Source organism: Schistocerca gregaria, chromosome X (genome assembly GCF_023897955.1).
Source record: "Schistocerca gregaria isolate iqSchGreg1 chromosome X, iqSchGreg1.2, whole genome shotgun sequence".
Classification (NCBI taxonomy): Eukaryota; Metazoa; Arthropoda; class Insecta; order Orthoptera; family Acrididae; genus Schistocerca; species Schistocerca gregaria.
The window spans coordinates 743,444,920-743,464,808 of record NC_064931.1 but is presented as its reverse complement, the minus strand read 5'-3'; the positions used below and the strand labels follow the sequence as shown (position 1 = coordinate 743,464,808).

The window sequence follows — 19,889 nt, the reverse complement described above, 5'->3', positions numbered from 1 at the left end:
ACGTGTTGAGCAATTCGGCGGTACGTCCACCCGGCCTCCCGCATGCCCACTATACACCCTCGCTCAAAGTCCGTGAACTGCACATACGGTTCACGTCCACGCTGTCGCGGCATGCTACCAGTGTTAAAGACTGCGATGGAGCTCCGTATGCCACGGCAAACTGGCTGACACTGACGGTGGCGGTGCATAAATGCTGCGCAGCTAGCGCCATTCGACGGCCAACACCGCGGTTCCTGGTGTGTCCGTTGTGCCGTGCGTGTGATCATTGCTTGTACAGCCCTCTCGCAGTGTCCGGAGCAAGTATGGTGGGTCTGACACACCGGTGTCAATGTGTTCTTTTTTCCATTTCCAGGAGTGTACAACTGAGGTGCAGCAGGGTCCCCAGAGGTTGCCCACTAATGACTGTCCCACCTCAACAACATGCACCTCATCAGTGGGCAGCACACTTTGAGATTGAGGCGTTTTTCATAGAGGTTTTTACCATCCTTGCAATCCGGGCAGTTAAGCCAAAATCCCCGTTCCCTGTGACACACAATGTTCCACTGCCACACCATACAGTGGTTGCTGAAGCATGTCCAGAACTAATGATGAAGGCGACTGGTGGTGCTTACTAGTCCCCAGCTCAGGAACTCTGTGGTCTCCAAGCCTATACACAGCAGATGAATGCTGAGATCCTGAGGGAGTAGCTACCAGGAGGTTTGCCTTTGATCTTGATGGTGTGAACCTTTGTGGTCACTGTGGGACACCATTTTCCATTCGATGTACATGGTACAAATTAACTGTTTGTTTTGAACATTTTTTGAATGTTGATGATGTCCATTTTGTGAAGTGTAATACATATATCCCATAGAAGGTTGATTTCTGCACATCCTGGACAATAATTTTCCGTTGCCCTCATGATGCATATGGTGAGTCATTACCAGCTAACATTTTTCCTGCCACAATTGTTAACACAAAAATTTAAATGAGCTTTACTAAAGACTGAACTTGTGACCTTGCACTCAAGGAGTTTCTTGTTAGCACTTCAGATTTCGACTGCTTAACAGGATATTTTTCTACTGAGGTATAGTCCCATAAGTTTGTATTCTTACTGATGCAGCTGCTATGGTATTTTTTCAATTTAAAACTATTGACTATTGTTGACAAATGATATAATATTTATTATTGCACAAAAATTTTCTAAGTATAAATCTAATACCATAAAAGCACATTATTACAAAATAATAGTACTGAGTAATTTTGTACCGAGAAACTTCTGCTGTGAAAAGTTCATGCAGTTTTTTTCTTTGTGCTAATGTTTCCCTTCTGATTTTGTTCTTCATGTCATGTAACTGGGCAATATGACCTTTATAGTATGCCAACTTGTCCTCATATTCCTGAGGCAGGATTGTGCACATAGCCCCAATTTTGTCTTTCCCTTCCTTAGAACATCCATCAAAATTTCCTGTAACAAAATTTCACTTTTCTGTAATGGTAAACACAAAGGCAGTAATGACCAAACACACAGAGAGAAATTAAAACTATGTCATAAATTCTCTGAAGCAGGATATCCTCCCCCAAAAAAAATCAGAAAAATGAGAAAATAGTGTTTGTAAAAGCCATAAAACACAAATGTGCCTGCTTCTTATGCTTTTTGTTACACACACCAGTTGACTGTCACCACTGGAACTGTGTTTTATACATATTAGTAGAAACTAACTGCCATAATACTCGATAAATGTGTTGTATTTATCATTCAATCTGTGTGCACTGTTCACCATTTAGAATTCCCAGCGTAAAGGTACACACACACACACACACACACACACACACACACACACACACAGGAGTTACTAACGTGTTGTCAGAGGAAGTTGATTACCTTACGGTGACAATTCTAAATGGTGAACAGTGCACACAGATTGAATGATAAATACAATGCATTTATCGAGTTTTATGGCAGTTACTTTCTACTAAGATGCATAAAACACAATTCCAGTAGTGACAAACAACCAGTGGGGGTAACAAAAGGCATCAGAATCAGTAGGTCATTACATAAAATACTGTGAGGTCTTAAGAAATAGTACAAAAGAGGATCGGAGCACTAGCTTTTTAAATGTGCTCAATGTCTTCACTATACAATGAGTTGTTACCTTTACTCCTTTATTTATATTTATTCTAAGATCAAAACAGCATGGGATATAGTGGAAAAGATGAAAGGGAAGCAACAGAAAGGTTCAGTTATCAAGTAACTGAAATTAGAAAGTAAATATGTTACTGGCAATACTGATATATGCAAAATTAATCAAAACTTCATGCACAACATCAGTTACATAGATTTCATACAAGGCTTTTTAAGCAAACCGAAGGAGGTGAAACTACTACAGAGTAATAGTAAGAACATTGAGGAGATTGGTAGCTCATCGAAGTGACCATTAGTTAGTTTCATGATACACACATCATATTCACGAGGTACATTATAATATGAAACATGTTTGATGCATGAAAGATTGCAGAGAAAACTTTTAGGTAGTATCTACAGGATTGTAATTGGATAATTATTCTATTAATGGTATGGAATGAGTTGGCAAGGAGAAGTAAATTTTATTTAAATTTAAAAAAACTTCCCCTGTCTGTCAGATATTTTATTTAAATGAGTAGATCAGTAGTCACTTGTATTCAGTAGGCACAAAGTAAGCTCTGGTTACCCAACATAAACTAGAAACAATGGCAAAACTAATTGGAACAGTAAAGTTTCACAGCATTCCTTACATAGATTGAAAAATGTAGACATAACATATTTTTTGATTAAATCTGATTTTTCTTGACCTTAATAGATCATCAATTAAGCTGGACAAGCAGGGTATAGAAATTAGGCAAAAACTGGAGGCTGAATCTGTTGGTTGGTTGGTTTGTTTGGGGAAGGAGACCAGACAGTGTGGTCATCGGTCTCATCGGATTAGGGAAGGACGGGGAAGGAAGTCAGCCGTGCCCTTTGAAAGGAACCATCCCGGCATTTGCCTGGAGCGATTTAGGGAAATCACGGAAAACCTAAATCAGGATGGCCGGTTCGGGATTGAACCGTCGTCCTCCTGAATGCGAGTCCAGTGTCTAACCACTGCACCACCCCGCTCGGTGCTGAATCTGTGTCAGAGTAGAACAAACAAAGGTGACTGCAGGGAATCATATAAAACTACAGGAGTAACTGAGAAATAGGTATCAGAAAGTTTAAATGAAGTAGGAGGGTATCAAAAAAACTAATGAGGGAGACTGTTTACAGGAAATAAGTACAATTGTGGCTGTTACAGACTCAAAGGTGTAGCCAGAACAAGTGATAGATCACAAGTCAGTTGTTCAAAATTTGGAGCCACAGCCCATCCCTGACATGTGTTCCTGAGAAAAAACAGTGGATTCTTAGAACCTTCGAGAGCTGGTGAATTGATTATGAGGAGTTTTTCCCATGTACTGCTTGATGATTCATTTCATGTGGAGTTCAAGTCACAAGGTTTTGAACCTAGTTGGAAAAGAGTAAGGTATTGATCTCTTACTTTGTATTGACATTTTTCTGTTATAATCAGGTGGTTTTCTTTTTTTTTATTTTCTTTTTTTAGTGTTTTTCTTCACATGGCGATTGGTGTGAAATGTGGAGAAGATTCTTTCAGTATGATCATTAAGTATTGGTAATTGTCAGAATGTCCCTCCTATTTACACTGTCAGAAAGAAAAGTTTGTAACACAGAAAGATGATGTCAAATTTGATCTGATTATGGCATATGTCACCTGAGGGATAATGGTTTCAATGTTATCCGCTATCAGATAGTGTAGTGGCATAGCAGCCAGAGTGCCACCTGTGTCTACCCTTTAATAGGGATTGCTTACAGCCAGAAGGCTCAGTGTGATGCAAAAGTGTGGAGTAATCAGGCAACCATGCCACGGAGATGCACTCGTACTTCCAACAGCCATCCAAGTGATTTAGAAAGGGGTCAAATTGTGGCCTTCTGAGTAGTTGGCTTTCAGAGAATTGCCACCCAAGTTAGACATGCTGCATCAGTTGTGTGATTATGCTGGTATCAGTAGTTATGTTACTGTTCTCACACCCATACATGAGGTTCTGGATGTCCACACAGTAGAGATGCCTGCCAGGATCATCATATTGTAAGGGCTGCAATGGCAATTAGTACCGCTACCATAGCACAGATAAGAAGGCTTTTGAGCCCAGACATGTCAACACAAACTGTTGTATACTGGTTGTTACAGTGCGACTACAAGCAAGCACATCTCTAGCCCATCTTCCACTCACACCACAACATCAACATGCACGGCTAGACAGGTGCCATCAAAGGATCACTCAGACGATAGAATGGTGTGCCTTGTCTTTAGCAATGAAAGCAGATTCTGTCTGCATGCAAGTGATGGTCATTTTCCCATATGATGTAGACCTGGTGAGCACTGTCTCATCTCATAGAGTTCATTCATCCAAGACACACTAGCCACGCCAGGCCTTATAGTCTGGAGTGCGATAAACTATAAGTCTTGTACACCTTTGATGTTTCTGAGGGTTTCACTAACCAGCACTTGGTACATGCACAATGTTGTTAGACCTGTTCTTTTGCTGTTCTTGCAACAGGAACATGACGTGTTATTCCAGCAGGAAAATGTCCACCCACAAACTGCCTATGAAGTTCAATGTGCTCTGGAAGACAGAGCAACTTCATTGGCCAGCACGATCCCCAGGTTTGTCTCCAACAGTGCAAGTTGGAGAGGATGAGAAGCAACTCGCATGACTCATCAACCAACAACTCTTACAGAACTACATGAACAGGTTGAGCAGATGTGATTTAATGTATCCCAGGACAGTAATTGCCATCTGTGCGATTGACTGTACGCCAGAGTCAGTGCCTGGATTAGCTCCTGTAGAGGCTCCACCACGTACTAATATGGGTGTTGCAGCAAGGGCCGATACCTGGTATCTCAGAACTGCTTGTGCTATTGATCTGTAAATGTAATCATTTCATGTATGTTGCAACAATAAATCTTGAGTTAAGTAGACTCCTGTAAAAGAGTTTACCATTCTTTTTTCTTTTTTTTGCTCTTTCATGACTGGTTTATAGATATATATTATAACGGCATATTGTGGAACTCCTTGTTGAGTGATATGATGCAGTAGTATGATACTGATGATGATATTACTGTGATTCTGATTTGATGATGAACCTGTTGGGATCAGTTGAGTGTCCTGATTTTGATCCTCAATTAGAAAGTGAGTGGGATTATTGAGAATTTCCTTTTAGTAAAGACTCTAAAACTACAGCATGTCATTACCTTTTAGCCAGTCATGAAAAGAGGACATACAGAGATGAGTGAAGTCAGAAAAGTACGGAGAATGGTGTTAACCTAAGAAATGCTTAGATTTTTGTATGAGGCTCTCACTGTAATAACATTTTATTAATTTTCAGGAGCACTGAAGTCACGTTTTCACCGTAAGCTTTATTGCATATGGACAAATGTACTTATACCTTACACGATGTACCTACTGATATAGTCTCATGTTACTGTGACCACTGAGCCACACCATCTTACTCTCACATGAGTCAGTGGAAGATTTAGTGGTCTTTCTCTCTGCAAAAATTTGTGATATAAATATTTTTTTTATCATCAATGCTTATTTCAAGAAAGAACATGATGTACAGTAAAATCGCATCCCTGTTGTGCAGAGGACAAGGATTCTTTCCCTATTTTACTTTTGACAATGTTCATTTTAATAATGTAAGATTTGATGCTTAAAACACAATTATAAAATTACATCTCTCTTGTGCAGATGAGAAGGGTTCTTTGCATATTTTATGTCTCATTTTCATTTTTAATTAAATAAGACTTCATAATTTGTGTAATGTAAATATTATTTTAAAAGTAAAATAATGTATCCATCTGGGTACATAACTAAGGTTAGGTTTCATATAGATTATTTGAGTCAGATGATGTATGTTTCTCACATAAAGCTAAATACAATTCAATAGTTTACTAAGTATCTTAGTTATTTAATTGTACTGCATGGGTGTCTGATGGGGGACTTCCACTAGCACTGGCCACAACAGTGAGGAGAGAGAAGAGACAAGGCACTGTACAGAGCCCACCAAGGGTGGCAGAATAACTGTCAAGCTGTGTATGTAAATGGGATGACTCATAGAGGAGCTACTCTGAAAACAAGCTGTTCTACCAGGCATCAGCCATGAGGGTGGCAAAGTGGACACGTGCTGATCTGTGCCACATGTAACTGGTGGAACCCACAACCCACCTTGCCACCATGTCTAGGGGACACCTCAATCAATAGCCACCACTGTGTGGCTTCCCACTGGAGACTGGAAGCGCATGTAGTCAACATCTCGATGTACACATTCATAGCCAATACCCACACCATGCTGCTCAAGATAACTACAAACCTGATATACTATATGTAGTACATCATAAATCTTTGATTTGCTCATTCTGCTTAACAGAACTCTTGTACCTTCACTCCTGACGCAAGCAACTTCAGAAAATGTGTGTCCATACAGTTCACAGGCCCACTTATAGAGGGCACCTGGGTCGGCCCCCTGGTGTGCTCTGCTGACCCACAAAGACATGTATTATTTAAGCGATCACAAATGAGTGCTTGGCCTCTCTGTAACATGTATTTCTGTCGTATGGTCAGTGTGTTCAGGACTATGCATAACCTTTACTTCATTGTATCTTACGTGTTTCTCTACAAAGCACTATGCTCCATAAATCACGGTTGTTCTTGTTGCTGCAGTAAATTTGACAAGGAGGATGGGATTACATTTTCTCTGCATGTTCGTGTCAGTGGTAAGTCACCCGATGAACATCTCAATGAAAGAAATACTCCAACCTATCACTGCACAGCAGCAACCTTTAGCGGAACAACAGCAGGCTCTTGCCACTGCTCTAAATCAAGTGGCATCTGTGTGTTCGTGGCAGGTCACTCTCCCAGAAGTGCAACAACCGCACTTGCCAGCATACGATGAATTGGCTGAAGATTGGGATTCCTACGAGACACGGCTACGCCAATATTTCCACGTTTTTTTGCATGGATGATGCAAACCTGTGTAGGGCTTTCTTTCTTTCCTAGCTTTTGGTGTGCATTTATTTGTTGTTGTGCCAACTTGCACCTTTGGAGGAAACAGCCAGTTCATCATTTGATGAACATATTACTGTCACACATGTCATTGCAACATGTGTACAATTCAGAAATGCCAAAACCAATCTTACAAAACCTGGGCTGCAGAATTATGAGGGGTGCACCATCATTGTAAATTTGTCACTAGTACCCATCACATATCATACGCTGATCACACAATACATGATATTACTATTCTCTCGCCACAGGTAGAGAAGTCTGCACAAAAGCACTTCAATGTGAGAATCTGATGTTTATAGATGTGCTCAATATAGCACAGTCCTTTGAAGTGTCAAGGGTTGCAGGTAATCACATATTTGTGTGGGGGGAGATATTCGAAGATGTTCAGTCCACCCGGTTAGGCACGCTGCAAGTGTTCGCGGTGACAGGGACGCCACTGCAGCAGCACAAACTTTGACTCAGCATTGCAAGGGGCAGCATCAGTTACCACCATAGCAGCAACAGGATGCATCACAGCAGCAGCCACATGCCCCCCCCCCCCCCCCTTTCCACCTTCCATCTTGCCCGTACTGTTTCGCCCAACATGAGCATGCTGCATGCTCTAAGTGTTGGATAGTTTGCAACAAGCATCAAGAGAAAGGCCACATTGCATTGGTGTGTAACTCCTATGCAAATGTGATGGACACAGTAGTACTGATGGACAAAAACTGTACCTCTACAATGATTGTTTTCTTGAGCAAATTGTTTATTGACTTGTGTGGGTTTAGTAAACTGCTGAAAATTCCAATGACTTAAGTAAATACACAAACATACGTGGACTTGGGCTCCCCTCCCTTCACACAGATTTCACGGAAGTTGGTTAGCCACAAAAACAGCAGATTTCAAATACTAGGTCAGTTCTCCACTCCTGTCCCTAACAAATCTGTTGTTCGAAACTGCAGGCCTGTTTGGGTTAGATGCATTTCACACTTTCGATTCCTCCATTGAGCATCAGGTAAATTTAGTGCGGCAACTTCAGTTTCACGATTAATGCACAGTCCGTAATAAACACATACCCAGACAGTGTTGTTGTTTCGGGTTCTTTCACTGAATAACACCTTAACAATCTCTGAATGTTGTTTTCTGTTTTCCAGGCTGCAGGTCTCAAGTGCAGACATGTCAAATCTCAGTTTTTTTCAGCTGTTAATTGAGTAACTAGGTTTTGAGGTTTCGTACACAGGGTTCAGACCATTGCATCACAATATTGACTCAACTGTGGCTCTGCTGCAGCTGACCTCCATTAAGGCACTGCAGGCGTTTCTAGGTAATGTTGTGTACTATATAGTTTTTACTGGACGCATCCACTGTTGTTCAACTCCTACAAGTGCTTTTGCATAAAAATGTGTCTTTTTCTGGTGCCCAGTGCGTGACTGAGCATTTGCTTCACTTAAAATTTCAGCGTCAATCTTTCCAGCCGGGTCGGCATTTCATGTTGGCCACAGATGCCTCTCAGCACGGTCTTGGCACTGTGTTGGTGCACAAATACATGGTCGGGTTTGAATGACCCATTGCTTATGCCTCTAAGACTTTTAACACCCACTCAGCAGCAGTATTCTCAGACTGAGAAAGAGACCTTAGCGACTGCATTTGGCCTCAAGAAATTTCACATCTTCTAGTATGGCTCTAAGTTTCATTTAATCACGGATTACAAGCCATTGGTTGTTCTTTTTAACTGTTCAGCTTCCATGCCAGGCAAGGCAGTGCATTGTTTGCAGCAGTGGGCTCTCTTCCTCTCCCATTATCACTATCAAATCCACTACTGGGTGATGGCAAAACATGCCAATGCCAATGCTTTATCTCGTCTTACGACTGGGCTGGACCCGACATTCAATCAGGATGAGCTGCTTTGTTTCTATTTAGATGTTAAGAACCTGAATGTGGTGGATGGTTTTCCCATCACTAGTGTGACAAATGCATCGGCCATCGCCACTGATTCTGGACTTAGTCAGGTCTTTTCTTTTGTGCAGCACGGTTGGCCGGAAAAACCTCCAGGCAATGCTTCAGATTGCTTACATTACAACTACTCCTCCCAGCATCGCCTTTCTGTGTTTGATAGGCTTCTTTTGTTAGCTACGGAGGACACTGGTCCCCGGGTTGTGGTTCCCGCTTCCTTACACTATAATGTACTGCAGCTTTTGCATGCCGGTCTTTGAGGGGCCTCTTGCAACAAAGCTTTGGCCCAACGGCATGTGTACTGGCCAGTCATAAATGGGGACATTACGTAGCTTATCACCGCTTTCCCTCACTGTGTTCAGCAAAAGGCAGCCCCACGGATGCCTTTTCCCCCCTGGCCAACGCTTCAGCACCTGCAGGAGCATCTGCATGTCGATTTTTCTGGGCCCTTCCCAAATCAGTATTGGCTCATTGTATTAGATGCCTACTCCAAGCTTCCCTACATGGAATGTTGTCCATCCACATACATTATTTAGCTCTGTCTAAGATTTCTGCAATTGGAGTACTTCTGTATACCATGGTTACAATGGTTACCTGTTTGCTACTTGAGAATTTGCATATTTTTTTCAGGCTAGTGGTGTTTGCCATCTTACAGCTCCCTCATGTCATCCTCAGTCTAATGGGGAAGCCAAATGCATGGTTCAGATGTTTACAACTAGGATGTGGAAGTATGTATCCAGCAGGTCCCTTAAGCAGCTTTAGACCATTTTTTGGGTTCATACCATTTCACACCGGTGGGGGATAAGAGCTTGGTGCAGCTGTTAAATGGGCACCAATCACAGACCCTTCTTCACCTGCTGAATCTGATGCTGCATCAGCCGGCTCCGTGATTGATCGGGCAGGGTGCACCAGTCTGTGCTTATGTTTTCGCCGCTGCCGACCTGGGTGCCTGCCATCATTAAGTGTAGCTGGGGCTGGCGCCTGTGCTTCATCCGCACTCCTGACGGGCAGATGTCCCTTCACTTCGACCAGCTGCACCAACGCACAGCGGGGTCTGTTCTGGTGGGCCCACCACCTCAGTCCCCCCGCCGGCTGCCCATGCTTGCTCCTGTGTTGCATACAGACCGGTTCGCACCACAGCAGCGGTCACGGGTCACTACTTGGCCGATCACTGTCTGGGGTTCCTACTTCTGCCCCCTCTCCTTGACTGCCATCGACAGTGCAGCCCCTGCAGCACGTGGTCCTGTGTGGTCATCATCTCTGACACCCCAGCTGACACCTCCAATGATGATTGGTGACCTCAACGAGGACTACGCTATGGACACACTGTGCCCTATCCCCTACAGCCTCTCATAAGAGGGGGACAATGTGCCAAACCAACCCCTCATCCCTTCTGTCCCTACTCACTGGTGCCTGCCCGTTACATGCTGTAGCAGCCACCAGTGTCCGGCTATGAAATGGATGTTAGCACCGTCACTGGTGTTTTCTGTGACTCGTAATCTCTGTGCCTTGTGAGGTCAGTACTGCTTTTTCTGTACCATGCATTTTTTTCTGTACCATGTACTTTTCTGTGCCTAGTGTTTCTATATATGTGGTTTTTCTTACCCTTGGAACAATGTAGTGATGTACCTTCACTCATAAAGTGTGCGATTTCAGAGAGTGCATGTACATACTGTTCACAGGGACGCTTGTAGAGGCCACCTGGGTCTGCCCTCTGACATGATCTGGTGAGTCACCACAGAAACAGTATTATTTAAGCAATTGCAAATGAGTTCTCTGCCTATTCTGCAATCTGTATTACTGTTCTCCAGTAAATGTGTTCAGTGCTGTGCACAACCTGTAGTTAATTGTTCCTTACATGTTTCTCTATAAAGTACTATGTTCCATAAATATAGCAAGGACACTAGCCAGTTTTACCTTTATTTGTTGGCCAACGTCTAGTGTGTCTAACAAACTTTAGGCACTGCCTCATCATTCAGTGCAAAAAAAAAAAAAAATTAGCACTGCTAGTTCCAAGCCCCCCCCCCCCCCCCCCCCCCCATAAACTCTGCCGAAATGTGCGTGCATGTATTTTTGTTAAAATTGTAAAATAGTCAATATTTCAAATTATCTGAGACATATTATTACTTTTTATGTTGATATGCGCCATGATATTATAGTTGAATTTTTATTCAATTTTTTGTAACAAATTTATGTCTACATGTGGTACTATTATTTGATTATCATTAATTTGCTACTCCACTATTTTATTTTAAATTCACTGTTTCTCATAGTCATTATTTCAATCACATTATTATATTTTTTGTTATAATGTGACACTACATCAGTTCATTCTTTATTGAATATATTTAATATCCATTGTGTTTACGGACACATACTGCACTGTTTAATTGTGATTTACATGTTTTGTACTATTATTTTAAATTCATTGTGACAGAATTCCAAGATTCTTTTTATTATTTGTTCTTTTTGTCTATTGGTCTATTATTAAGAATTTTAATATCTTCACTGCGTTACGTAACTACCAATCTTAAATGACAAAAATTCTGTGATGTATGGGCAGAATATATCTGGTGCATTTTGTTTTCAACAGATGCATGTTGATGAAAGGGCCCAACCAGTGGTGAAAAGCTCTTGTACTACAGTTTATATTCCCATCTGCACTTGCCTATAATCATGAAATGTCTGATGACTGGTCAGAGATATCTGGCAGTGCCCCCAGGGGATAGCATTACCTCTGCAGTTGATGTAACATTTATATGCCAACTTCTCTGGTGGTTTCTGTTTTGCCAGCGTTGTGGGTAGTTGGGGCATTCGGTTCCAATGACTGTGTAGGTAGACGCCGGTCGCTGGGACACTGCCTGGCTACCAGCTGACATGTTTACTCCGTGTCCTATCTGCCAAGGAAAGTGCTGTTTGCTGGGATGGTGCCTGCCACAGACTGTCTGCAGAGGGGCTGTAATACACAGGTGATATTCCACTTTTGCAGACAAGAGGAAGAATTCACCTCACACTTGGTTTTCATATCCCTTCTTATTTTTTGTCATCACTATCAATTTTGGAAAGTAGCTTAAAGTTGACAGTATACCACTGGTTGAACCTCTTTCAGTGTTTAACATCTTGTAAGCCAAAATGATACTAATTTCATTGATTCACATACCCCATGGTGGCTAGAGACTTTAAAGTGTTTCGTTTGATCCGATTAAAGAGTTAGGATTTATTGAACATTCATGAGATACAATTATTGTTTTATCTGGTATTGTACATGATACCTATTGATTTAGTTTCTAGATGTTTATATTTTCACTTAAATTCTGTAAAACAGTGTCCTTGGTGGCAAATGTATTTAGGACTTTCTGTTGTTTTGTTTTATGTATTATCTGTGAATGACATATTTGGTCTTTTGAATACATGACTTAAATAAGAATATATTCCATTAACTTTGGTTAGTGATCCCACCTTTTTCCCCTTACAGTATATACGATGTGTACCAACAATAATATGACTAATAATGTGCAAATGAAGTGTACTTTTATTTTTTGCTGCTGTTACCTCAAGAGAGCAGAAAGCATTGGTTGAGTAACTTGTCCTATGTAGAAAGTTTCAAGTAAGATAGTTAAGTTTCGAATCACTTCAAGATTCCTGTCATCTATGAATGCTATGCAATAAGCACCAGACCCCAATATGAAACTGCACAGCCTTGAACATGGCTGTCATATTCACAATAAGCACAGCCACACAAGAATGCACCTCCACTACCCATTACTCCCCTTTTCCTACACTGCCACATGCATGGCAGTCATTGCTGGTGTATATCATCGCTGTCCACACCTCCTACATGTGGTTTGCTACTGCCAAGCTTTTAATGACAGTGGGGTATCTGCACTATCTGAACACACTGCAGAGTCATGCCTCTGGCCTCATTGCAGTAGAAACTGTAGTGAATGATTGTCTCTATTCTATAAGGATTGTAACTGTCACTGCCACCATCCCTAGTGACACGAACTCCGATACATCATGTAACATTTTAAATTATGTCTATTAATTTCTCGTAACTCTTATTTTCATGCATTAGTAAATCTAAATACACATTCTCTTTTGTAATTTTATTATGTGAAACTTCAGTTATGTCAGATACATGTGCTACATGAAAAGTGATGTTCTGGATATTTGATGTCCTTGTTTTGTCTACATAACAAGTGTGCAGTTCTGATGTCAATTAATGTGAATAAATTTTGTTAAGCATGAAAATTTCGCATTCATTCATCAATGGACCAGGTAGAAGAAACTTAAGTTAACTAACATTCAACATGAATCATTACAGGAGCCATCGGGTTCTGCTAAAAAATTATGTTTCTATGGTTTTAGAGTCTTAGAATTATTCTTTATTAGATGTCATCTTGATAGTATATGTGAACAACATTTGATCTGATTTGATTTCATTTTTTATTTGGTCCTGTTGATTACATGCTGTACAAAGGGAGTACTAATAATATAGGACAAGTCAAGTAAAACAATACAAAATTATGTGAGCATCATGCTTAAAATAGCAGAATAAATAGAACAACATAGTTTTATCCCAGTGCCACAAATAAATAACTTTACTGTCTATCATTATGATTTAAATGGAAGTCAAGATGACGGCAAATAGTAATGGTAAAGTTCTTAGCTTACGCAAAAACTCGTGTTTTGACGAGGAAAAGTGTAAAAAATGCGGAAAAGTACTGAAAACCGGAATCACGTGCAAGGAATGTAATAACTCGTATCATTTTCGATGTGCAAAAGTGGACTCATCTGTAAAGAAAATACTGAATTTATAATATGCTGGAACTGTAGTCAGTGCCGCGTCCAGAATTCAGATAACTATCATAAAGCAAAAATTTGTGAGTGTAGGTGTGAATTATCTGTACTAGTCGGCGATATGGCAAGTGAAATCCAGAGCCTAAAGGCTGAAGTTACTCTCTTAAATAAGAAGTTGTGCGAATTTGAACAACAGCGCCTGATGAACGAATGTAGGCCTAAACTAAAAACCAAGGAAAGCTTTCCTGCCGTCATTACTCAAAACAGGTTTCAAATTCTCGACGAAATAGTTCAGTCCATGCAAACTAGAAGTAATCCTTCAAGCAGCAAAAAAACTGTCAGTGATAAGTTCAGAAAACACCAAGTCCCAAACTCGTGTGCAAAACGTGAAACTGAGTGTAAACAAACCGTCCAAGGAAATGGAATCTGTGAAATTACATGCAAGAAATCGTCCCTAGAGAAAAACAGATGAAACGACTACAATCAGAAACACATCGGTGTTTACAGGCCACCTGCAGCAAATACACATACCTTTTTTGTAAATCTTCCTGACTTGCTTGTATATATAGACACAACATTTTCTGGGCCAAATGGTCATGTAAATATTATAGTTACAGGGGATATAAATATAGATTTATTAACAAATGATGTCAGCACCAAAAAGTTATATCGTCTGTGTGATGAATTTAACCTGACCCCACTCATTCGGGAACCCACTAGAGAAATTGGCAATAGTAAAACATGTCTTGACAACATAATAACAAACATGACCCACCTATCCCACAGTGCATCGGTTTTAAAACTAGCCATCTCAGATCACCATGCAGTACAGCTTAAATTGGAGCTCCATGAGGCCTCCACTGTCACTACAAAGCAACAGTTTGTAACTAAAAGAATAATGTATAATGACAACATAAACAGACTAAACTGCATGCTAGCACAAATAATATGGTTTGAAAATAGTAGCTTTTCACATGATACCTTTGCTGCTGACTTCTATTACTGCCTTGATACCACATGCCCAGTTGTAATCACAAAAATGAAACAAACAAAAAATATAAACAAAAATATTTGGGTAAATAGTAATGTCACTGAAGTGAGGGAAAAATTAAAACTACTCCACAGTGCAATGCTGAATAATAGAGAAATTCCTGAGGTAAAGGAAGCCTTCAAAATATATTAAGCTCACAGACCAGGGGCAACTATGTTGCAAATAAGCTTCAAAACTCACACAACGTAACTGCTGGCATCTGGGCAGTCATAAACAGTTTTAGAACCTGCAATGACAAATCCTATATGGACTTTACTATTAACCACAATGGTATGCTCATAAAAGACCAACTGGAAATTGCAAATATTTTTAATGAATACTTTTCTTCCGTAGGGGAAGCCATAAATGGCAAACATAAAAACATGCATTACAGTTTTAAAGGTAATTCATGTGACCATAGTATATATCTAGCCCCCACAAACTGTGCAGAAATAATGGGCATCATTAGCTCTCTAAAACCCTCTAATTCAGATGGGCATGATGGCCTAAATACCAATGTTTTAAAAGCCTGTAGCCAAAATGTCTCTGTACCTCTGTCTGCAGCAGTCAACAATATAATAGAATCAGGCACCTTTCCAGACAGACTCAAAATAGCACAGGTAACACCCATTTTTAAGAAAGGTGACAACAACAAAATAGAAAACTACAGACCATCCTTCCTGTCTTTTCCAAAATAGTTGAGAAAGTTATATACAACAGGATTATAAACTTTCTTAACAAACACATCCTGATGTTCAAAAATCAAAATGGATTCCTAAAAGGTAAATCAACTAGCACTGCAGCTGCTCAACTAATTGAAGAATTGATAGGGTGTATCGAAAGCAAGGAACATGTGGCAGGTGTGTACCTAGACCTGGAAAAAGCCTTTGAATGTGAATGTTGACATCCTATTAGACAAGCTATGGAAAATGGGCATTAGAAGCGCTGCTTATGACCTAATAAAGTGTTATATAAGCAATAGAAAACAATTTGTTCTACTTAAAACGGAAAGTGGCGTCTACAAATCTGAGATCACTTGCATAAAATATGGTGTGCCCCAGGGCTCGGTGTTGGGCCCCCTTCTGTTCTTGATCTATGTAAATGATATTAAATACTGTACTATAAATTCCAAAATTGTTCTGTATGCCGATGACATGTCCATTGTATGTAAAAAGGAATCATGTAATGAACTAGAGGCTGAGTGCAATAATGTGACAAAAGAAATTGTTCAGTTTTTTAATGAAAGCCATTTAAATGTAAGCACCAGTAAAACATGTTTGATGGAGTTTAACAAAAGTAGTTTGAATACTGAAATTAAATTATACATGGGCAACGAATTGGTAAAGAAAGAGTCTGGTGTAAAATTCCTTGGCATAACAATCCAAAAGCAACCCGAAATGGGACACATATATTGACTCCCTAGCAACTAAGTTGTCAAAAAATATATTTGCAATCAGTACTATTAACAAGTTCTGTAGAGACACCGTAGTCCTAAAGACTGCATACCATGCTCTTTTCTCCTCTCACTTCAACTACGGTATTGAAATTTGGGGGGCAACAACCAAAGCTAATCTAGATAAGCTACTCATTCTTCAAAAAAGGGGTGTGAGAATAATCTGTGGAGCAAAATATAGGGAATCTTGTCGCAACTTGTTTCCAAAAACAGAGGTGTTAACTGTTATAAACACATACATTCTAAAAGCCATATTGCTTGTGAAGACTGCACCCAAACACTTATTCAGATTTTCACCAGTACAATACTAGCAATAAAGAAAGATTTTACATTGGCAGCCACAGAACAGCACTTTACGAAAGGGGGCCTCAGTACGCAGGTATAAAATTAGCTAATGCACTGCCTAGTGCAGTCATGGCTCTTCCTACAATTAAACTGAAACATCAACTTAAGAAATTTTTAGTAAAACACCCTTTCTACTCATTAGAAGAGTACCATACTTATATGAAGAACAACAAATGCTTTGTGAAATTATGTGAATAGAAATCAGTAAACATCTTATTGTAATTTTGTTGTAAATTAATGACGTATTGAGAAGAATGTGTCTTGCGTATTTTACAAATAACTTTAATCATTACTGTTTCTTTGTACATGTGCAGTGTACCATTCGATGTTGAATAAAGCTATTATTATTATTATTATTATTATTATTATTATTATTATTATCATTATTATTAGAATCATTACAAATTGTCATAGAGTTTGCAGGTATATTATTCTGTTTAAGTTTTATGGATGACATTGAGCTGTTCAGCTCTTGTGGAACTTTGTACCTCTATTTTAGGGCAACTTGAGACAGCAAATTTGTATTCACATGGATCAATATAAATGGAATTTTGTTTGTTGTGTTTACATAGGATAATAATTATTATACTTACTTTGTTACTGGTGCACCATTTCTTGTTTTGCCACCTGACTTTTTGTATAAGGAGCAATCAAATGAAAATGAGACAGATGGAAAAAAGTGAGTTAACTGTTTAACATTTCAAAAATACTTTCCATAATTGTTAACACATTTATACCTACATGAAACAAGATTATCAATGCTTTGAGGGAAAAAAAATGTTTGTGGTTGCCTACACAACCATGATTGTATCCAGGCGCACACCTCTTCATCTGGACCAAATTGGCTGTCACAAATGTCTGTCTTATGGGTGCCAAAACATGGAAATCACATGGGGAGAGATGGGGACTGTCTGTAGGATGTGTAAGTTTCCCCAGCAAAACATCTGGAGCATAGCCGAAACAACCTTGACAACACATGGGCCCACTTTCATGTTGCCAAGGTTGTTTCGACTACACTGCAGAAGTTTCTCTGGGAAGCCCTTACACATCCTCCCTATAGTCCTAATCTCTCCCCATGCCATTTCCATATCTTTGGGGGCCATAAGAAAGACATTCAAGACCACTGATTTACTTTGGATTAAGAGATGCGTATCTGGGTACAATCATAGTCCAGCAGGCAACTGCTAACATTTTTCCATGATGCATTGGCCATCTTGTCTCACCATGGGACAAATTTATTAACTGTTATGGCAATTACTTCTGAAATAATAAACAGTTTACTTACTTTTTTCCATCTTCTCATTTTCACTTGTCTGCCCCCTATAGTTTTAAGTTAGTTCTTAGAACCTGGAGATACTTCAAGCCACCAATATGAATACAGTGCTGACAGTTTCTTGAGAGAATGACTACTACTATTATTTATAAGATTCCATTTTTTATTGCTGCTGTATCCAAACAACACAGTCTTATTGGCCTGCAGAGGGTATTTTATGAAAATTAAAAAAAGAAAGAAAGAACCATCTAGTTTCTACATTACTCACTAGACACAGCAGTTTGTACAGAGAGTAATATTTACCTCATTTATTTTCTGATTTGTGTAGTTGTAAGTTATCAGTTACAGAATGACTGATTCAATGTGAATAGTTGTGTACTTACCTAGAAACCACATGTGACAAAACATTAAGCACACAAGTTCATTTGGCTTCTGCAATATAACAGGAGTTTTGTTAATGGAGTCAGTATGTAGATGTTTTATGGCTAGAGAAATATTAGTGTACTTAGACTTAGAGTTTTATCAATGATGTTTAAGTGCTACATTGTCATTATGAAGTTTACCAGGACTTTTATGCAGGATCTAGACTGAAAAACTGCAGTAACTTTGAACCATCTCACTCAAAAAGAGGGTTAATATGAACATTTGGCACTTTCTTGTTGTTTAGGTATTTGACCGACTCCAATCCCTAGAATTGAAGCCCCCCTCCCATGATTATTTTGAGATATAACATAATATGTGTCCTCCCAAAGTTCCCACTCCCCACAGGGGCAACCCTCCCACTGAATGTGGGCCTGGTGGAAATGGGAACGCTTGTACAGGATGCCTAGCCAGTCTGAGTCATTGGGAGTAATTAATTCAGTACTTGATTGAGAACCTAATTTTCTTTTGCATTTGAAGCTGCGACCCACTACCAGCATGAGTTCCTACAGTGCCTAGGTGCCATGTAGGACAGTGGCATCAGCATCACACCACCATTTGCGATACTTTACTGCGAAAACCAGCCTAGCCAATCAGATGTGGGAGAAAGGTGGCATCTAATGAATGCTACCACACTGTGGACCTCTGAGCACAGATTGGTTGTCTCTTTTGATCTGGTCATCTAGCAGAGCAGTTGGCTTTATGCTGTATGTCTCTGACTCTCTTGTGTGACATACTTCTTACAGAGCAGATGGGTTAGGTCATTTGCTTCTGGTTCTTTTCCTCTTGATCAGCCATCAGCTCATTTAAACATGAAGTAACTAGAGTATATCAGAATATTGTATATTCAACTCTTTTATTTAAAAAATGTAAAAAAAATGAACCTATATAATGAACTTCCCACACCCTTCCTCATCCATCCTGACCAGGCTCCACTTCATTCACCGTGCAGCTCTGCCAGAGCCAATAGATTCCCACAAAATGCATGCTAACTCCAAAGAGATGGGGAATGGGCATCTAAGAAGTATGTTTCTTTGGTAACAACACAGATTAGAGAACAAGACAAATTTTGTCGTTGTTGTTGTTGTTCCAGCAGGTAACAGTAAAATCCACTGGATCATCACATTGAGGATGTTGCCAGTAGGTATGAAGGGGGCCAGGACAGGTCCCACTCCAGGATCATTTATTTATTTATTTATTTATTTCTTACTCCATCAATCCAACTGTCAAACTCACAAGAATATGGTGTGAGTCAGTATACAATCTATACATAGGTAGTATTAAAGCAATCAATCATACAAAAGTAATACTCCATGTTTGTATTACATGTATGTGGTAATAATGACAGATTACAGCAAACATTAGATAGAGAAAGTGAAAAACAAACACAAAATCAGTAAACATAACTATGAATATTACATGAGTGCAGTACCTACATCATTGCTCAAACTTACACTATAGTATATCACACTCAAAATTTCTGGTTCACAGATCTATTAGGTTTTTTTCACTTGGGCTAAAAA

The 19,889-nt window shown here is 39.7% G+C and overlaps 1 protein-coding gene across 1 annotated transcript in view; it reads right to left on the bottom strand.

Annotated features, from left to right (window-relative positions):
• Positions 1 to 19,889, bottom strand: part of LOC126299010 (coiled-coil domain-containing protein 175-like) — a 142,236-nt gene that overhangs the window by 48,340 nt on the left and 74,007 nt on the right. The window contains exon 6 of the mRNA XM_049990643.1: positions 1,246 to 1,444. Coding sequence (XP_049846600.1) covers positions 1,246 to 1,444 — 199 coding nt within the window. The remainder of the gene's footprint in view (positions 1 to 1,245; positions 1,445 to 19,889) is intronic.